The 18450-nt window shown below is 36.1% G+C and overlaps 1 protein-coding gene across 6 annotated transcripts in view; it reads right to left on the minus strand.

Moving 5' to 3' along the window:
* Positions 1 to 18450, minus strand: part of LOC117432352 (ubiquitin carboxyl-terminal hydrolase 48) — a 32149-nt gene that overhangs the window by 11607 nt on the left and 2092 nt on the right. For 4 of the 6 annotated variants that reach the window (XM_059001946.1, XM_059001942.1, XM_034054145.3 and 1 more), the window contains exons 2-15: positions 18206 to 18384; positions 15794 to 15914; positions 14601 to 14748; positions 13800 to 13927; positions 11977 to 12101; positions 8366 to 8474; positions 7750 to 7883; positions 7312 to 7394; positions 5606 to 5785; positions 5012 to 5155; positions 3459 to 3608; positions 888 to 1088; positions 566 to 680; positions 326 to 468 (exon numbers count right to left, since the gene is read on the minus strand). In XM_059001946.1, coding sequence (XP_058857929.1) covers positions 326 to 468; positions 566 to 680; positions 888 to 1088; positions 3459 to 3608; positions 5012 to 5155; positions 5606 to 5785; positions 7312 to 7394; positions 7750 to 7883; positions 8366 to 8474; positions 11977 to 12101; positions 13800 to 13927; positions 14601 to 14748; positions 15794 to 15914; positions 18206 to 18342 — 1918 coding nt within the window. In that variant the 5' untranslated portion in view covers positions 18343 to 18384. The remainder of the gene's footprint in view (positions 1 to 325; positions 469 to 565; positions 681 to 887; positions 1089 to 3458; positions 3609 to 5011; positions 5156 to 5605; positions 5786 to 7311; positions 7395 to 7749; positions 7884 to 8365; positions 8475 to 11976; positions 12102 to 13799; positions 13928 to 14600; positions 14749 to 15793; positions 15915 to 18205; positions 18385 to 18450) is intronic. The other 2 variants (XM_059001944.1, XM_059001943.1) reach the window with 2 other exon arrangements.

Below are 18450 nucleotides of genomic sequence, written 5' to 3' on the forward strand. Positions count from 1 at the left end.
AATCTAAAATCAAGTATTTTATTTTTAGGAAATATTTTACAGCTCCTTATCCAATGTTTCTCAAAGGAGAGCACCAGGATGAATCTGTGCAGCCACAGCAGACCCCTCTCTTAATCAACCTTAAAAAACAGTGGCTGGAATGGTAACTTCCTATGGGCAGCTTAAATTTTTATTCCTGTAATTGCTACTTACTTTAGGTTAACTTTTATTGGACAGTGTAATATAGAGCCCTGGTAAGTGTTGGTGGCTGAACTCTGTCCAATCTGTAAGAATTAGCATGCTGGAAATTGTATTCAAATTTACTATGGTATCCACTTAAATCTACCTTGAGCCTCCAGAACAGCTGACCCCTCGCCATTTGTTTTGCCATTGGTGTGCCTCGTTTCCTCTTCCTTCTCATCCAACTGTTCCAAAGCCAACTGTCGCCAACTTCGAAGAGATGCTTTACCTATCCAATATCCTTCATTGCTGGAAAGACGTTATAGGACACATTGTAATCATTAAATATCCATTCACCACCCTTTTCTATATCCATTAGACAACCGTTAATGCAATTTTACTCTACCTGTCAACCGCAGCTTTCACCAGGTTTGAAATAACTTTATAATCTTCATTTAATTGGTTCTTTAATCTGAGCACTCTGCATCGCTCTATTACACATTTTTGACAGAGGGATGAACCTAGAAAGTAGGAGAGTTAGAACATTAAAACAAGTATGTCATACATCCCCTTCCGCAGCTGTGAATGCAAAATCAGAGCCATCAATAAACTAAAAATAAAGATCACGACCTGCAGTACATCCAATTTAAGGACATGTACAAATCTAATTTCAATCATTTGTGCGGCTATGCCTGAGATTTTCCAATACATCACTTCAAATCTCTTACCATCTAACCTGGGGCTACCCCTGTATCTGCTAAAGAAAAGCGTAGCTGCTTTTTGAGATATCCGTTTCACATCTTCGACTTTGTCAGGGTGCAGTTTTCCATGAGAACACAGGAATTTGGAGTTATCGATGGATTTAGTAACTGTGGAATCGTCCAGCCATTTCTGAAGCCACTCCAAAGGCACAAACTCATATGGCTGACCTACAAATACACATATATGGGGCATTAATTATACAAGCAGTCATTCAGAAATAACTACAATATCATTCTGCATCTGCTCTTGTGGAAATTACCAGGCAATACATTTTAATCAAATTGGGAGTAAACTTAACAGTGATAAAATACCTATGCATTTGTGCTGACCTAAATCTCTTTTTTCAAAATGAAACTGCATATTGTTTTAAAAGCATCAAAATACATTTATTAAAATAAATATATAAATACCTCCAATGTTTATTTTCAAACACACTTTCCCTTGACAAAGGTATGTTAAACATACCGAAACATTGGGAAGCTGGCTCTTTTAGCAAAAGTTTTTATATTTTATATATATATATATATATATATATATATATATATGAAAAATGTACACAAAAAGTTTTAAAGATTAAAAAATATTTTATTTTCAGTAAATTATATATATATATATATATATATATATATATATATATATATATATATATATACAGACGTGCTGAAATTTGTTGGTACCCCTCCACAAAAAACGAAGAATGCACAATTTTCTCTGAAATAACTTGAAACTGACAAAAGTAATTGGCATCCACCATTGTTTATTCCATATTTAATAGAAATCAGACTTTGCTTTTGATTTTTTATTCAACATAATGTTGTAAATAATAAAACAAATGAAAATGGCATGGACAATATTAATATTTTGTTGCACAACCTTTAGAGGCAATCACTGCAATCAAACGTTTTCTGTAGCTCTCAATGAGATTTCTGCACCTGTTAACAGGTAGTTTGGCCCACTCTTCCTGAGCAAACTGCTCCAGCTGTCTCAGGTTTGATGGGTGCCTTCTCCAGACTGCAAGTTTCAGCTCTTTCCATAGATGTTCGATAGGATTCAGATCAGGACTCATAGAAGGCCACTTCAGAATAGTCCAATGTTTTGTTCTTATCCATTCTTGGGTGCTTTTAGCTGTGTGTTTTGGGTCATTATCCTGTTGGAGGACCCATGACCTGCGACTGAGACAGAGCTTTCTGACACTGGGCAGTACGTTTCGCTCCAGAATGCCTTGATAGTCTTGAGATTTCATTGTGCCCTGCACAGATTCAAGGCACCCTGTGCCAGGCGCAGCAAAGCAGCCCCAAAACATAACCGAGCCTCCTCCATGTTTCACTGTAGGTATGGTGTTCTTTTCTTTGAACGCTTCATTTTTTCGTCTGTGAACATCGAGCTGATGTGACTTGCCAAAAAGCTCCAGTTTTGACTCATCTGTCCAAAGGACATTCTCCCAGAAGGATTGGGGCTTGTCAATATGCATTTTAGCAAATTCCAGTCTGGCTTTTTTATGTTTTTCTGTCAAAAGTGGAGTCCTCCTGGGTCTTCTTCCATGGAGCCCACTTTCGCTCAAAAAGCGACGGATGGTGCGATCAGAAACTGACGTACCTTCACCTTGGAGTTCAGCTTGTATCTCTTTGGCAGTTATCCTTGGTTCTTTTTCTACCATTCGCACTATCCTTCTGTTCAATCTGGGGTCGATTTTCCTCTTGCGGCCGCGCCCAGGGAGGTTAGCTACAGTTCCATGGACCTTAAACTTCTTAATAATATTTGCAACTGTTGTCACAGGAACATCAAGCTGCTTGGAGATGGTCTTGTAGCCGTTACCTTTACCATGCTTGTCTATTATTTTCTTTCTGATCTCCTCAGACAACTCTCTCCTTTGCTTTCTCTGGTCCATGTTCAGTGTGGTGGACACAATGATACCAAACAGCACAGTGACTGCTTTTCTCCATTTAAATAGGCTGAATGACTGATTACAAGATTGGAGACATGTGTCATACTAATTAAAGAAACTAATTAGTTTGAAATATCACTATAATCCAATTATTTATTATCTTTTCTAAGGGCTACCAACAAATGTGTCCAGGCCATTTTAGAATATCTTTGTAGAATAAGCAATAATTCATCTCTTTTCACAGCTTCTTTGCTTTATTCTATGACATACCAAAGGCACGCAAGTATACATGATAAAATAGCTTTTAATTTCATCACTTTTCAGGAGGAATGAAGCATTATTTCAATGAGCTGTAAGGGTACCAACAAATTTGAGCACGTCTGTATATATAGGGCAGCTGGCTCTGAGCTAAAAAATATATATATTATTATTATTATTATATACAGTATACACACACACACACTTATTTTGATCTATTTTTAATCTATAACCCAAATAATCTTAATAGACACAAATAATTTTAGTTCCATATGACTATTCTCTTTTTAAATAGTCGTTTTTTGAAATATGCAAAAAAAAAAATAACCCATTTAAAAAGTAGAAAACTTAAGTGTATAAAAATCACAAACAGTACTAGAATAATTTTACAGACCGTCTTCAGCGGGTAACAATTCGTAGATCTCCTTCACCTCTTCATGTTTCGCTTTGCCTTTGTCTACACTCTGTTTGCGCATCTCAGCCATCTCAGCACACCACTCTTCAAACTTTCTGTTATCTTTCTCAACTAACTTCTGCAGAAAGTCTTAAGGAGGTAAAGAAACAAAAAGATAATGGACCAAAAATAGCCATCTTACTGGCCAATATTTTGCCAATATTTATGACAATTTAGCACAATTGTTGGTCTTAGCTAATTTGTGCAAGATATCGAGTAGGGATGTCAAATGTAAGAAGGTCAAGACAAAGGAGTTGGATTCAAGTTTGAGGAAAGCCCTTGCAGCAAACTACAATCACAGGGAAATGGCTATAAACAGTATCAAAGAAATACGGAACACCAAAATCCACAATCAGATCAATAAATCAAGATGTACCACAACTGAAATGTGTGAAGGTGGACCTTCAAATTACGGATACATCAGGTAGGTGAACAGTCCGAGCAGCCCAAAAGAAAATTAAAGATTAACAGCGAAGAATTTAGGGCACTTTCACACCTGGTTCGTTTGAAGTGCGGCTCCGTTTGCTTGGAGTTGTATGTGAACCGAGATCACTTGAAATGGTCGTCGGGGACTCTGTACGTTTGCCACTTTGTTCCTTTTCAACTTTTTGAAATGTGAAACCAAAACGTACTCCAGTTCACTTAGAAACAAACCTCTCCAAACAGGGAAGCAAATTGTGGAATGTGTAAAATGTTAAATTGGAGTTCATAAGGTGGATTTTTTTATGGTTTTATATACATTTTTGCTTTATGTGTTTTTCTATTACTTACCACAACCTTCTTTTATTTAAATTTTATGCCATGTTTGACTGTGGTGATTAACCTACAGTTAAACATGGAGGTGGTTCGATCATGATATGGAAATGTTTTAGCAATTCAGGGACTGGAGACATTGATGTGATTGAAGATCGAATTAATGCAGCCATGGAACTAAACATTCTACATGGAACTAAACATTCAAAATATAATGATACCATCTGCTTGTAGGCTGATTAGCAGTTTATCTTCCAACATGACAAAGACCCAAAGCATACAGCTTACTCAACTCTGGAATTCTTGAAGAAACCAAGATAAAAGTTCTAAAATGGCCTTCGCAAATCACCAGATCTCAATCTAATAGAAATGCTATGGACTGATCTGAAAAAAGCTGTTGCCAAGCAATGTGTAGTTAATCTATCTGAGCTGAAGGAAATATGCAAGGCAGAATGGGCCCAGATTTCACCAAAAAGATGTAGTATACTGGTTAAAAATGATCATAAACATCTGAAAGCCATAATAAAAGCAAAGGGAAGACACAAATACTAAAGCAGGGGTGCCAACACTTTTGTCATGAACAAATACTTTAAAGTTTTCTAGCTGCTTATCCTCAATCTGTTACCTTGAATTGTGGTGTAATAAGCATAGGGTCCCAACGTGTCTGTGACTGTATAACACTGAAATAGATGGGCATTGGTGTTTTTAATGTATTCTAAGATGGATTTTAACCCACTTACCCGGCACCTGAACATTAATCTCGCTTTGACTTTTTTCTACTTCTTTCTCAACCTGCTGCTTATAAACCAACATGTAGGAGTTCCGTGAGCAGTGAAATCCTTTACTGCATTTTGGCTTGCGTGTCTGAGATTTGGAAGGCTCTGCTAAAAAAAACATAACAGAAATCGAGACGCACAGTTTAACATATTCATGAGATCTTCAACTTAAGTAGTTCTACATTTCTAGAACATGTTGAAAATAAAAACAAGGACAATCATTTCATGTCTGCAACACTACACTGCAGCATCATTTAAATACATGCAAATACGCAAAAGTAACATACAAATGTTTGTATGTGCAGACAGAAGTCTCAATAACTTGTGCTAAGGAATGTCATAGCCAAGTTGTTTCACTACACTTGGCTAAGCACTTCCCTAGATACACGTAAAGCTGTGAAGTGTAACATAGACCATCCCCAGCGAGGAATAATACAGTGTACTTAAATCTAGTGGAGTTTTGGTACCAAATACCATTTGGAGTTAAGCTGCAAAATTAAATTTTCAAAAAATGACACTGATTGAATACCCAGATTTCAGCTTGTATTATTTCCTTACCTATATCCTCCTCAATTCCTAGCTGTAGTTTCTTGCCTTCCATTTTCTCAATCTCTTCGTCATTAAATTTGTACCAGTCTTTAGTTCTGGCATCCCGCACATGAGCAATGTAGTGACCGGAGTATGCACTTACTCCTCTGTGTATCAAAACTGCACTCAGTTCATATACACATTTCTCATCTGAACAGGAATTAAAAGGAACGAGAGTGAAACACTGTGGTGTATATATGTAGATTGTCAAGCAAATGAGATGTAGACAGTGCAGTGCTGGAATGTAAAACTAATGTTGCAAGCAAATCATTTAACTAGAGGATACCCAAAATTGAACTTGAATATAAATACTTTCGGAATCTGAAGAATCTCAAAGCGTGTGCTCTTCAACTGGAAATGAAAACCCTATAAAATTACAAATGTGGCAACAATTAAGAGTTCAATTTCAAGACGGCACATTGATAAATCATACAAATATGAAACATATGTTGAGGAAAAGATCACAGTGGTGTGTTGATTGTGTTAAATGTCACAGTAACAGCGAAAACAATTGTGTGCCATTGCAACAGCCATGATTTACATTTTATTTTTAAGTCAGGTTGAAAACAAAGGCCTCCTTTGATTCCAATGTATACCACAACAAAACTATCCATGTCGTCCAAAGATTAAAAAAGAAAAAAGAAAGTTTGTTGCGATTCTCTTTTCCGTTTTGGGCTCGTTAGGACGATTTCTGTGATTTGCAATGGAGCCAGAGGGTAAATTCCAGGGGACATCGGTGACAGGTCGTTTCTATGACAACCAAGCCCTATATATAGGTCTCTTTCATGCAGCCTTCGTACACAAATAAATTACATTAACTACCTCACAAAACTACTGGGCAATCTCATGTTTTAGCTCTTTGCAGTTTGCTATCCCACACGCAGACAAAAGTAGTCTGTGCTGCTTTTTGGCCAGTTTACAAAAGCTGAACTGTTGAGATGTCCAATACCACCCATCATCCTGTCAAAGTAAATGAAATGTAAAGTTGCTCAGTGTCACATTTTTGCTGAAGTGAAAACGAATGCTGATTAAAACACATTCTGTCTGACACAAACTGACAGGACTAGAAGAAAGGAAATCAGCAGGGGGGTTGTGATAATATTTGAAATTTAGTGGTTACATCCTGCCATTCTGGTTTAATAGCATGGTAAGTTTTTATTAAGTTATTTCGCCTGTAGTCAAAAACAAGATTTAAACTCTGTCAAAAACATAACACTGTAACCTCCGAACTCACAAGAGACTCATTTCTGGCTTTAAATTATGTTTTTTTTTTTTTTAAATCACTATTTTTTAAATCTGCAAAGAACATAACAAGTAAACCAAATTAGATCACAATGACATTAATTGAACATAAAAGTGTAAGTGTGGCGGACATACGCAGACAGGCACCACCTTAAAATATCAAGTTTCTGATACCGAAATGTGAGATAAAGTTACCACATATGCAGTTACATATGTACAATTCTAAAGTGCGACTACATTAGGTAGGATTTCAATTTATTTTTTAACCGCAATGTTAGCTAAAAATTATAAAATAACAAAATATTTTTAACTACAGTATAAAGTGATGTGGAAAGTTTTATAAAAGGGTTTTGCCACATGTTAAATTAATATTAGCAGGTAAAAAAGTGATGAGCAATTTGCTTAAGAGAGAACTCCTTAACTCTGGGTCTTACCTTTTCGTTCCATGTAGGGGCCCATGTCCACGATCTCTGGAAAGCTAATATAAGTGTTTAGCTTCTTTTTGTGACCAGTTTGTCTGTAGAAATTTAAAACCAACAACATTAAGACATAGATATGAATATAATTTCTGTAAATCAAATGAAATCTAGTCGGGCCAAAGACCTTTTGCATACCAAATTATCCAAAATGAGAAATCTTGGTATCCCTGATAGATAATCAGTTTATCATTTAGATAGAATCAGTTATTTTCTAGTTTTCAAGTGGGAACCATAAAAGCTTATAGAGTCAAGCTTAGAGGAGATACAAAAGCAAGTTACATAATTACTGGTCCACTGCAAGTGTTCTCCAGATATAGGCTATGCACTACTCAAGTACTGTATAACATATGGATGGAAGCCTCCAGGGATCTGCATCAAAAGCTAGTAGCTCACCTATCAAAAACAAAGCGCATCAGCTGCAGGTTAAGAATGCGTGGAAGACTAAAGAGCCGGATCTTCCTGGTAGCATTCTGCTTGCTCTGACAGCTCTCACAGAAGTATCGATTGTCCCCTTCCAATTTCTCTTCCTGTGGAAGATGATTACCAGTCACCAGATGAAACCAGGACAAACACAATACAAGACAAGATTTGCCAGAAAATTGCTATCAATGATTTAATTTGAAGATGTTTATTACCACTAGGTTAGAGGTAGAAATAGTTTTTCATAGTTTTACTTGTTAACATGCGTATTTCTAAAACAGGTTACCAGTATGTATTTGTGGAATTCAAATGGTTTAAAAAATTCTCATTTACATTTGAATTGATTCAACTTCGTTTTTTTGTGGCCAGTACAGTTATTAGGTCTGTAGTGAGAGAATTAGTTACATCATAAAGACCCTCTTTAATTTTGACAAACAGCCATAATTACTTACAGTATGAGATATTAGCTAAATTTAGACAATTTTTATTCAATTAATACAGAAGTGACTTTTCATGAATATAATCACATCTTTAAAATGCTGTGTAGTGAATATTTAAGTCACGCAGTTAAGACATACATGAACCTCACCTTAAGAAATTCAGTGACACAGTCTGTGAGTTGTTTGTGACCCTGGATATTAAGTTCCAGTTCATAGAACCGAGATAAGAGCTGCGATTCTCTGCCACACTGGTTACACCTGAAATGAATACAAAATAACTATAAAATTGTCCTAAAATTTTTTTTAAAACATAAGAAAATGTACGTACGAGAGGAGGCCATTCAGCCCCGGAAAACTTGTCTTGTTCCTAGTAGTTGATTGATCTCAAAACGTTAAGTTGGGCCTTAAAGGATACCAATGACTAAGCATCAACATGCCTAGTTAACCCTATATATACCCTCACCACTCTCTTTCTGAAACAACTCCAGATTCAGGTAAAAAATATATATATTAAAGAATGTAATCATTTCTGTTAACAGTTGAGGACCTTTAAGCTTAAATCCCATGAAACAAACATTTTAGGCAACATTTCAAGCATGTATTTGGAGGAGAAATTGTTCCAACAATTTTTCCAGTGTGAAGAGTTGAAGCAACATCAAAGCACCAGTTTCAATTTATACACTTGGTGAAAATCACTTTACAAATGTCACATTCATGTAGCTGTTTCAACAGTTGCCAGTTTCCTTGTGTTTCATGGGACTGCATAGTGCTTTATTTCTGTAACAAAACAAAAAACAGGTCAGTATAAGTAATGGAGATATATTAAATTATTTTAGAAACTGTCAAGTAAAGAATCTACCCCCCTAAAAATATTTAAGAAAATTGAGATTTATCACACTTTCACTTAAAATCATGTCTGGTTTATCTAAACAAAATCGTTTAGTACTGTATTTGGAGGGTAATGTACCAAAAGAGTCACATTAAAGACGCAATTTATGGCTAAACTTTGAAGCATTTGTACAAATAGGTCTGTAAAAAATATTTAAAAAATGGTATCTTAGAAATGTAATTGTCATGGCAATGTCAGTCACAGTTATGTCCTAGTATTTGTATTTTATTATCTTTTGGACTCATCACTAATGCAACATAATACACAAACGTCTAATAGTGTAACTGTTAAAGAAAATATTCAGCTGAAACCGTAGTAAAAACTTGAATTTCATTAAGTCCCACATAGCTCACCCTATAAAAGCTCTTCACTCTTTTATGCTGTCTTTGTGCAATAAATAACAGGTGGTAAATTCCAGTTACATTCGTAACTTTAACCACCATGTGCATGTAGAATTTCAAAGCCAGCACTAACTCAAACAGTCATGGCTTTATAAAATACACCAATAAAATGAGTAAAACACTGTTGTTTGCTGGTTTATAGCTCTTTAAAATAATTACAAAAAACGAATTTGTTTTCAAAGTCATTTCTGTAAATTCTTACAGTAGGCTTTCTTCTTTTTAAACAGACAGACCTCTAAATCTAATATATGCAATGTCTTTGTAATGTATAGAATTAGCACTTTTAAAAAGGAAGATTTTTTTTAAACCAGATTTCTTTCAAAGATGAAAACTACTCTAGCATAGTACATCACTAGCAAACGCATTTACATTAACTAAATAGCTGAGCCAAAGGAATTATCCACCCAGTAACTGAGATGATTGAGGTATAACAATATGTCAATATTTTCAGTTATTACACTTCAAGCGTTATTTAAGCCAAGTTTCAGAAAGTTATCAAGGCTTGCACAGTAATTCTCACGCAGAAAGATAACAATTCCAGCAAAATAGGATGTTAAAGTTAACCGATACAAAAGAGATCAGATTTGCTGGAACCTGTACCCACCTCAAATTACATATCTCATGCAAATCATCATCTAACATTGCACCTTGAGCTCCAATCGGGCTTATGAAATACAGGAAGCCTTTCTGAGAGAGATATATATAATTTAGTTCTCTATTCCCTTTTAGCTAGTCAAATTCTGAACATTTTTATACAATACTGTCGTATGTTGATAGCGAATGGTGCAAAACACTACAGCTAAACAACTCAAAATGTACATTTTATAAATTAAGTCACTTAACATGATATGCTTTCAGATAGTAATTAGTTTCATAAGTAAATTGTGGAGATCATTTTTACAGTATTTTGGTATTAAATGTTGCCAGATTGAAATCTTAATAAAGCTCTTCCTTCCATTCTAACATGAGGCAATCTTGGTGGACGTTATGTTACACCTGGATTTTAACACCCAACATGAACAAAACAAAACACAGTATCATCAAAAATAACTGTCATAAATTCAGATCTAGAGTAATTTCAAGATCACTGGAGGCTTCCTTAAACGGTTATGTAGATTCAGCAGACCAATCCTATTTGAACTCACCCATAACAGTAGGTCAGTCTCTGTCAGAACCAACAACCAACTATGTTATTGACAATGACAATGCTGCAATGTGAGAAAATTGATCAAGGGGGAAAGTTATCATGGCTATATATATATATATATATATATATATATAAATAAAAAGGTTTACTAAAATTCAACTACAAACCATTTCTGATTTTGAAGACACTTCTAGTGGAAATGCCGGACGTTGAATTTCAGTTTCTTTTAGTATTTATAAATTGAGCACTACTGAGTCTTTAATAGTTATGGCTTAATAGTTACAGCTCCTGGTCCAGGCCCTGGTACTCTCCCGCCTAGACTACTGCAACTCCCTCCTGGCTGGCCTCCCTGCGTCCGCCACCCGTCCGCTCCAGCTCATCCAGAACTCTGCTGCTCGCCTGGTGTTCTCTCTACCTCGCTTCGCCCACGCTACTCCACTACTCCGCTCGCTCCACTGGCTCCCGATCACCGCTCGCATCCAGTTCAAGACTCTTGTACTAGCCTACAGATGCCTTGATCAGACTGCACCCAGCTACCTCCAGACCCTCATCTCTCCCTACACCCCCACTCGACCTCTCCGCTCCGCCTGCACTAGAAGACTGGCTCTACCTCCGCTACGCTCCCCTGCCTCCCGAGCCCGCTCCTTCTCCACCCTTGCTCCGCAGTGGTGGAACGACCTTCCTACAGATGTCAGGACTGCCCAGTCCCTGACCACATTCCGGCGCCTCCTTAAGACTCACCTCTTCAAACAGCACCTGTAGAACTCCTCTGTTGTATCCTGGGACACTATCACCCTTCATTTAAATATGCTTTATTTTGCTCTTATCTGCCCCCTATTTTACTGCATTTAATCCTGTACCTCAGAATATTGTAATCTGCCAAGTGTTTAATCTGTAGTATTTTGTACTTAATCATATCCTGATGTAACTATCACTACTTAATCATATCCTGATGTAACTTTCACTATTATCTGCTGTATTATTGAATTGTGGTTTGTCACACTTGAGAATTATTGTATTTCTTGTTCTTATTGTATGACTTATATTGTAACACTTGAATGTATTTGTATTTGCTTGCGATTGTAAGTCGCCCTGGATAAGGGCGTCTGCTAAGAAATAAATAATAATAATAATAATAATAATTATGGATGATCAGCTTCTCCTTTGACAGACATTTGCCAAAAGGGCAAATCTACAAAATGTGTGGGCTTGTCTTCTTGGCAATAACCCAGTAACTTGAAAATTCAACTGTTAGTTTATGATCATGACATTGTAAATGTGTTGCAATGACAATTTGAAAAATACATGTATATACTGGCTTACACAGTCACATAAGCACACTGTCCACCGAACTGCTGCTGTATAATATTTTGCACACTTGGGTTCTTCTGCTTCAATAGTGTGTCCTCCAAAAGAGACAGGAAGAGTTTTGAGAACTCCTGGGCATCCTAAACTCAGAAAAACAAACAGAAATCAGAGATCTAACACCTGCCTCAGCAAAACCCAGATCTTTAAAAAAAAACGATAGCTGCATAAAATATAAAATACTAAAAAAGCATTACAGAATTGAATGTTTCATTTTTTTCTACATTAACATTCATTTTTGTATTTGTCGCTTTGTGCACATGTAACACATATTTCTTAGTACAGTGAATTGCAATACTTTTGAAGCTCAAGGCATGATTTATTGTGTGAATGCAGAAATAATCTGCAACTACACTACTTGCTTGTTGTTTTAATTCACCCATTTCAGAAATACTGCCCCCAGCCAACATGAGTCTAATAAACCTTTTTTATCCTGGATCCCTACATGGTTGCAGCAGGTTTTGACTAGATCTGTACTTTCACTTTCATGAAAGTGGAAAAAGTAGCAAAGCAGATTTAGTAATCATACAGAAGTCCCACACTAAACCGGACACGTCTGGAGACAGACAGGCTGTCCGAAACAAGGAGGTGTACAGTTTAAAAAAAAAAAAAAAAAGAAAAAAAATCACACACACACATTTATAGTGCTCAATTGATTTTAAATGTGTAAATCATTGCACTGAAATAACATTCCTGTGTTCTTTGTACACGTTGCATTGTGTAAAAATATAAATGTGTACAGTAGGCCTATACACAGTACAGTAGTAAAATCAAATGAATATCTAGCGTACTTTCTTTTTACTTTAGCCTACAGGTTACCGGTAACAAAATAAATCATGCTGCTGCATTGTACACATTACTGTACAATGTAAAAATAATTACAATTATTTTACATTGAAACTAAGTGATTGGTTTGTGATCGTTTTTACCTTAGCCTACTTAGTACACAATTAACACAAAGCAGATCATAGTGTCGCATTGACACGTTATGAAGCTATACAATATCTTAGATATACTGCACACAATATTATACTTTTTTTGTTGCAAAAAGCAATTCAAGACTTCTTTTATCATGTTCTTAATCTTTACGATTTAGTAGGCTACTTGTCTTGGTTCTACCGTTTATTTCTGTCCTGTTTGGGATCAGTATAACAGCCGTTACCTCCCCATCGCCAATGCATTTTAGGACCTAACGGTAACTCAAATCGTAATTAAAAAATAAAAAATGACTGGTATTTATTTAAATGCTTTACAAACTGTTCACAAACCAAGTTCACTTTTGTGTACAAGGTAACTAAACTGGAGATCCATTGAAGTGGAAGATTTTTTTTTTGTGTGTGTCATGTTATTATTTACGCTATTGGAAAAACCCAGGGCGCTGGGATACTGAAGCCTGAAGGCTAAAGAGCATGGAATTCTGAACAAAATGCATTACTCATGGAATATTGAGGAAAACGTATGTATTCATCAGCAACAAAAACCAGTGCTACATAAAATCACACACAAAAATATATATATATATATATATATATATATATATATATATATATATTTTTTTTTTTTTTTTTTTTTTTAACATATCCATTTTCTAAAAGCAATAGAAACCTCATAAGAGGGTTTTTACCGTCTGGCAAGTCCCTTCTCATTATGTTAAACAACCTGCATCTACAGATCTATCCAGAATAAAAAGGGTTCCATGTATAACACACAAGAAAAAGGAAAATGTCGTACAGTCATCTTAGAGACTTCAGAACTGAATTGGTATTGACATGTCACTCTACCTGCTGTTGACCTGTATCTAATCCCAGTGCCTTCACAAGTCCCGACGGATCAATGTATCTTCTATTGCTGTTCTGCAACAATGCAAACAGGTACTGTAGATGTTCACATATTGTCTGTGGTTCATAATCTACAGAAAATACACATTCTGTTAATAAATCAGAGTAGCAAGATTTCAACAGAAAACAACCTTCATGGTACACTACTCTAATGTAATCATGACTAAGGAAATTCACCAGATTGTGTGTTCCGGGCATTTAAATGTTGTTTAAAGATTGATGGCAAGTAGGGATAGGCACATGTAATCGTTTATTCAAATAATGAACAGCTTAGGGATCATAATAACCACCTAACTGCAGACAGAGGCCCAGTCAAAAGCCCCAGGCTCTGTTGACTACGAGACTGAGAATATGCCTTGCACAAGCAGCAGATGCACCAGTAAATCACAGCAAACCATTACAGCTTGCTCCACAAAGGAGCAAATAACGAACCTAACGGTTGAAACGACTGCTAAAGGCTTTTAGTACATTCAATGATTTAACATCTACTTTGTACTAAAATATTTATAATGTTTCCTATAGCAGAGCATTATACCAGGACCGGAGGGTATGCAACATATTTTGTACGATAAGTTACTTATTTATATATTATAGTTGTCCAATAAAGACATAATTTGATTCATTATAATCTAAGTTTTAACACTGCCTTTAATTGCTGTTTGGAAATGATGCATAAGTCGGGCTTTATGCACACTGTACTTGTATTACACTTTCTGTTAATAAAAAGAGCTAACCGATCCTAACCTGTATCATCTTCAGCATCATGCTCTTCAGCCCTGGAGTTCTGACAAAGGTAAAGTGTCTGACGCAATTCCAGGTTATGAAACCACACCTGTAAAAATGTGTTCACATAACAGGTAGCACCAAGATTTGTCAGCCCAACAAATGTGTTCTGGAAAGAATTACAAAAAAAAAAAAGTAAATAAGGACTGTGTGGAAGAAACAATTCTGATTAACTTTACTTAAAAACACAAATTGGCAGATCATGGAAACTGAAGGTCTTACAATGTAAATGTAAAACAGTGTTTAAATAAAAAATAGCAATGGTCATAGAAAAACATGGCCCGGTACTTTTAGATGGTATTTATTTAATTTATTAATAAGAAGGTTTGGTGGTCCAGTGGTTAAAGAAAAGGGCTTGTAACCAGGAGGTCCCCGGTTCAAATCCCACCTCAGCCACTGACTCATTGTGTGACCCTGAGCAAGTCCTTGTGCTCCATCTTTCGGGTAAGACGTAGTTGTAAGTGACTCTGCAGCTGATGCATAGTTCACACACCATAGTCTCTGTAAGTCGCCTTGGATAAAGGCGTCTGCTAAATAAACTAATAAAAATAATAATAATAATAATAATAATAATAATAATAATAATAATTTGCCCAAACACCAATATTTTTCAACAATATTTTCAGTATTGTAAGGTCCTTCAGGTCATAGAATAACATGTTTTTATACATGTATGTCTAAACAGAATGCATAATAAAAAACAAATACAGCAGTGTGGAGTAGTGGTTAGGGCTCTGGACTCCTGACTGGAGGGTTGTGGGTTCAATCCCAGATGGGGGACACTGCTGTTGTACCCTTGAGCAAGGTACTTTACCTAGATTGCTCCAGTAAAAACCCAACTGTATAAATGGGTAATTGTATGTAAAATAATGTGATATCTGTACAATGTAAAATAATGTATAATGTGATATCTTGTAACAATTGTAAGTCGCCCTGGATAAGGGCGTCTGCTAAGAAATAAATAATAATAATAATAACTTATAAAAAGTTTTAAAAAAAATGGTGTGTTGAAAAAAATATGCAAAACGTTTATGGTTTCTGAAGTACTTTATAATGTTCCCCTTTAGCTTAAAGCTTTGTGAATAGGCCCCACTGTTTCTGGCAGAGACAAGTGAATATTTTGCATATTTTATAAAAGAACCAGAAATAGGCACCTTGTCTCTTCTTTCTGAGTTTGGATCATCAATGTTATGGAAGGTATTTTCATCAATTTCTCCTAACCAGGTATGTTCTCCAATACCAACCAGGCAATTAGGGTTTCCCTTGCAGTTTCTTCTGGAGAGAATATAAAAACAAAACAAAAAAAAAAACAGTACAGCTTTTATTTTTCTACTTCAGCTTCTCAATTGATGATCTAATCTGTAGCGTTGCACAATAAGGCACCAGTGAAAAGACCACACTTATTAACTAGACACTAGAGCATAACGTATCACATTTAGTCTGTCGGCCAATTTAGGTCACATGACTGGGTGCCAGGCTCAGGAATGTAGTTATGATTTCTTATCACAGGGAACATGGAAAAAGCAACAGGCAGAATACAGGCACACGTTACTGGATAATTCCAGTACTTACTCCCAAACACACATTCATATGTAAACTGATTAACAATCCAAACTACTATGCACACCCATTATCAGGCTTCCCCACCAAAGTATACCTTTTTTCAGAAGGCGCATTCCACTGGGTGACGAGGTGGACTGTTCTGAACTTAGAATTAAACAAGAAAATACCAAAGGCTACTCATCTTTTAAGTCATTAACACTAACCCTAAACAATCAATTACCTTTGCACATCGTAATTATATATTACCTACCCAAGTCAAACGTGGTATTTTTGTCTGCATTTGGTGATCTTATCTATCTTGGCTATCAAGTAGGACAGGATTCTATTATTGGGTGATTATGCATGTAGACGCTGAATCAGATTAGAAGTTTGAGATTACTTTATTCCCTAAATCGTCCATCATATTAAAAGGCCCTACTCATAATCATGGTCATACATTAGATTTCGTAATTTCCCATAGTTTAGTTGTTCCCAAGTTTTTTAACATTTGATCTTACTATTTCAGATCATTTCAGATCATCTTGCTGTTCTTTTCGAAGTTGATCTGCCTTTACTTACAAAGGAATTGTCACGTACTATTAAAACTCGGGTTACTAATTCCTCAGCTGCTATAAAGTTCTAAAAGGATTGAATCTAGCACCATTTTCACATTCTTTGATATCCGCCTTGACCAGTACTTTTGATGCTGTAGCTCCAGTTAAAATCCCAAATATGTGTCCTTTAAAAAGACACTCACTACGGTTTAATGATCTGACTCAAATTGAATCGTGAGGGTCGCAAATTTGAACTTACATGGAAGAAATCTAAACTACATGTTCATTTTTTTGTATGGAAGGCTTATCAAGTAAAATAGAAAGGCTCCTGCACTGGCCTGATCAATATACTATTATAAATTAACTGAAACTAATAAAAACAACCCTAGATATCTTTTCTACTACAGATAAATTAGTAAATCCTCCTATTAATACTTCCCCTCATACCCTCTGGTGATGACTTCAATTTCCAAAACACAAGTATAGATATGAGGGGCAGCAGTGTGGAGTAGTGGTTAGGGCTCTGGACTCTTGACTGGAGGGTCGTGGGTTCAATCCCAGGTGGGGGACACTGCTGCTGTACCCTTGAGCAAGGTACTTTACCTAGATTGCTCCAGTAAAAAACCCAACTGTATAATTGGGTAATTGTATGTAAAAATAACGTGATATCTTGTAACAATTGTAAGTCGCCCTGGATAAGGGCGTCTGCTAAGAAATAAATAATAATAATAATATTGACAAATCAGATTTTACTGTGCCTAAAATACCTATTACTCATTTCATAATGCAAAAGACTTCACTTTGGTGCATGTGTTAAGATGACATGTTTTTAGATTGTGGACTTTAGTTGCCAAAATGTCAAGTTATTCTTTTTGCAATAAATACCCAACAGAGAAGACCGTTCATAAAACTGACATCATATACTGAAAAACTGACATCAATTAACAAGTAATGCACCACTGTTATTTAATTGGCTCTTTAAGAGGCAGTTGTGTTTACAAATTGTTAACCCATTCATGACTGGCTGGGACACTGCAATTTGACATCAATCTAGGCTGATTTAATTTTTCCATAAAAAGAGTACTCTACTCTAAAAAGAAATATTAGAAGGATTTTTTTTTTATGACAGGCCCTTCACAATTCCACAAGACTGTCTCAATCAAATGACTAACATAACATAAAAAGGAAAGTTGTTTTGACCCCGGGACAGATCCACCAAGTTTAAAAAAAAAAAAAAAAAAAAAAAAAAAAAAAACCATGTAACAATACAACAACGTGGGTTACTGTATCCAGTTTTAAAGTACAAATCAATGGGATAAATGGGAGACGAGACCAGTGCGCACAGATGCTTGCAGGGTGTCAACGCCTTTTTGTACTGTGCAAGTGCTGTACGGTGTGCTCCAGTGTGAAATACATTTGCTTGAGCAATAAACGAACAGAACAATAAATAATAAAACACACATCCCCTACCTGCATGTCCCTCTCTTGCATGCTTGCAGTCTGATACGGTATGCGGTCTCAATGTGCTCAGTTTTGACATCCTCGGGTCTCACCGACTCAATCCAGCGCCAGGCTGCCCTTTCGAGCTGCAGCCGAGGGGCCATCATAGGAATATCCCACCGCCCTTTACCAACACCGATCCCGGCACTCTGAGAAAGGAGAAACCGGGGTCAACGGCCTGGTCCAACCATCAGACTTTAACCATAAATATTTAT

This window comes from Acipenser ruthenus, chromosome 27 (genome assembly GCF_902713425.1).
Source record: "Acipenser ruthenus chromosome 27, fAciRut3.2 maternal haplotype, whole genome shotgun sequence".
Classification (NCBI taxonomy): domain Eukaryota; kingdom Metazoa; phylum Chordata; class Actinopteri; order Acipenseriformes; family Acipenseridae; genus Acipenser; species Acipenser ruthenus.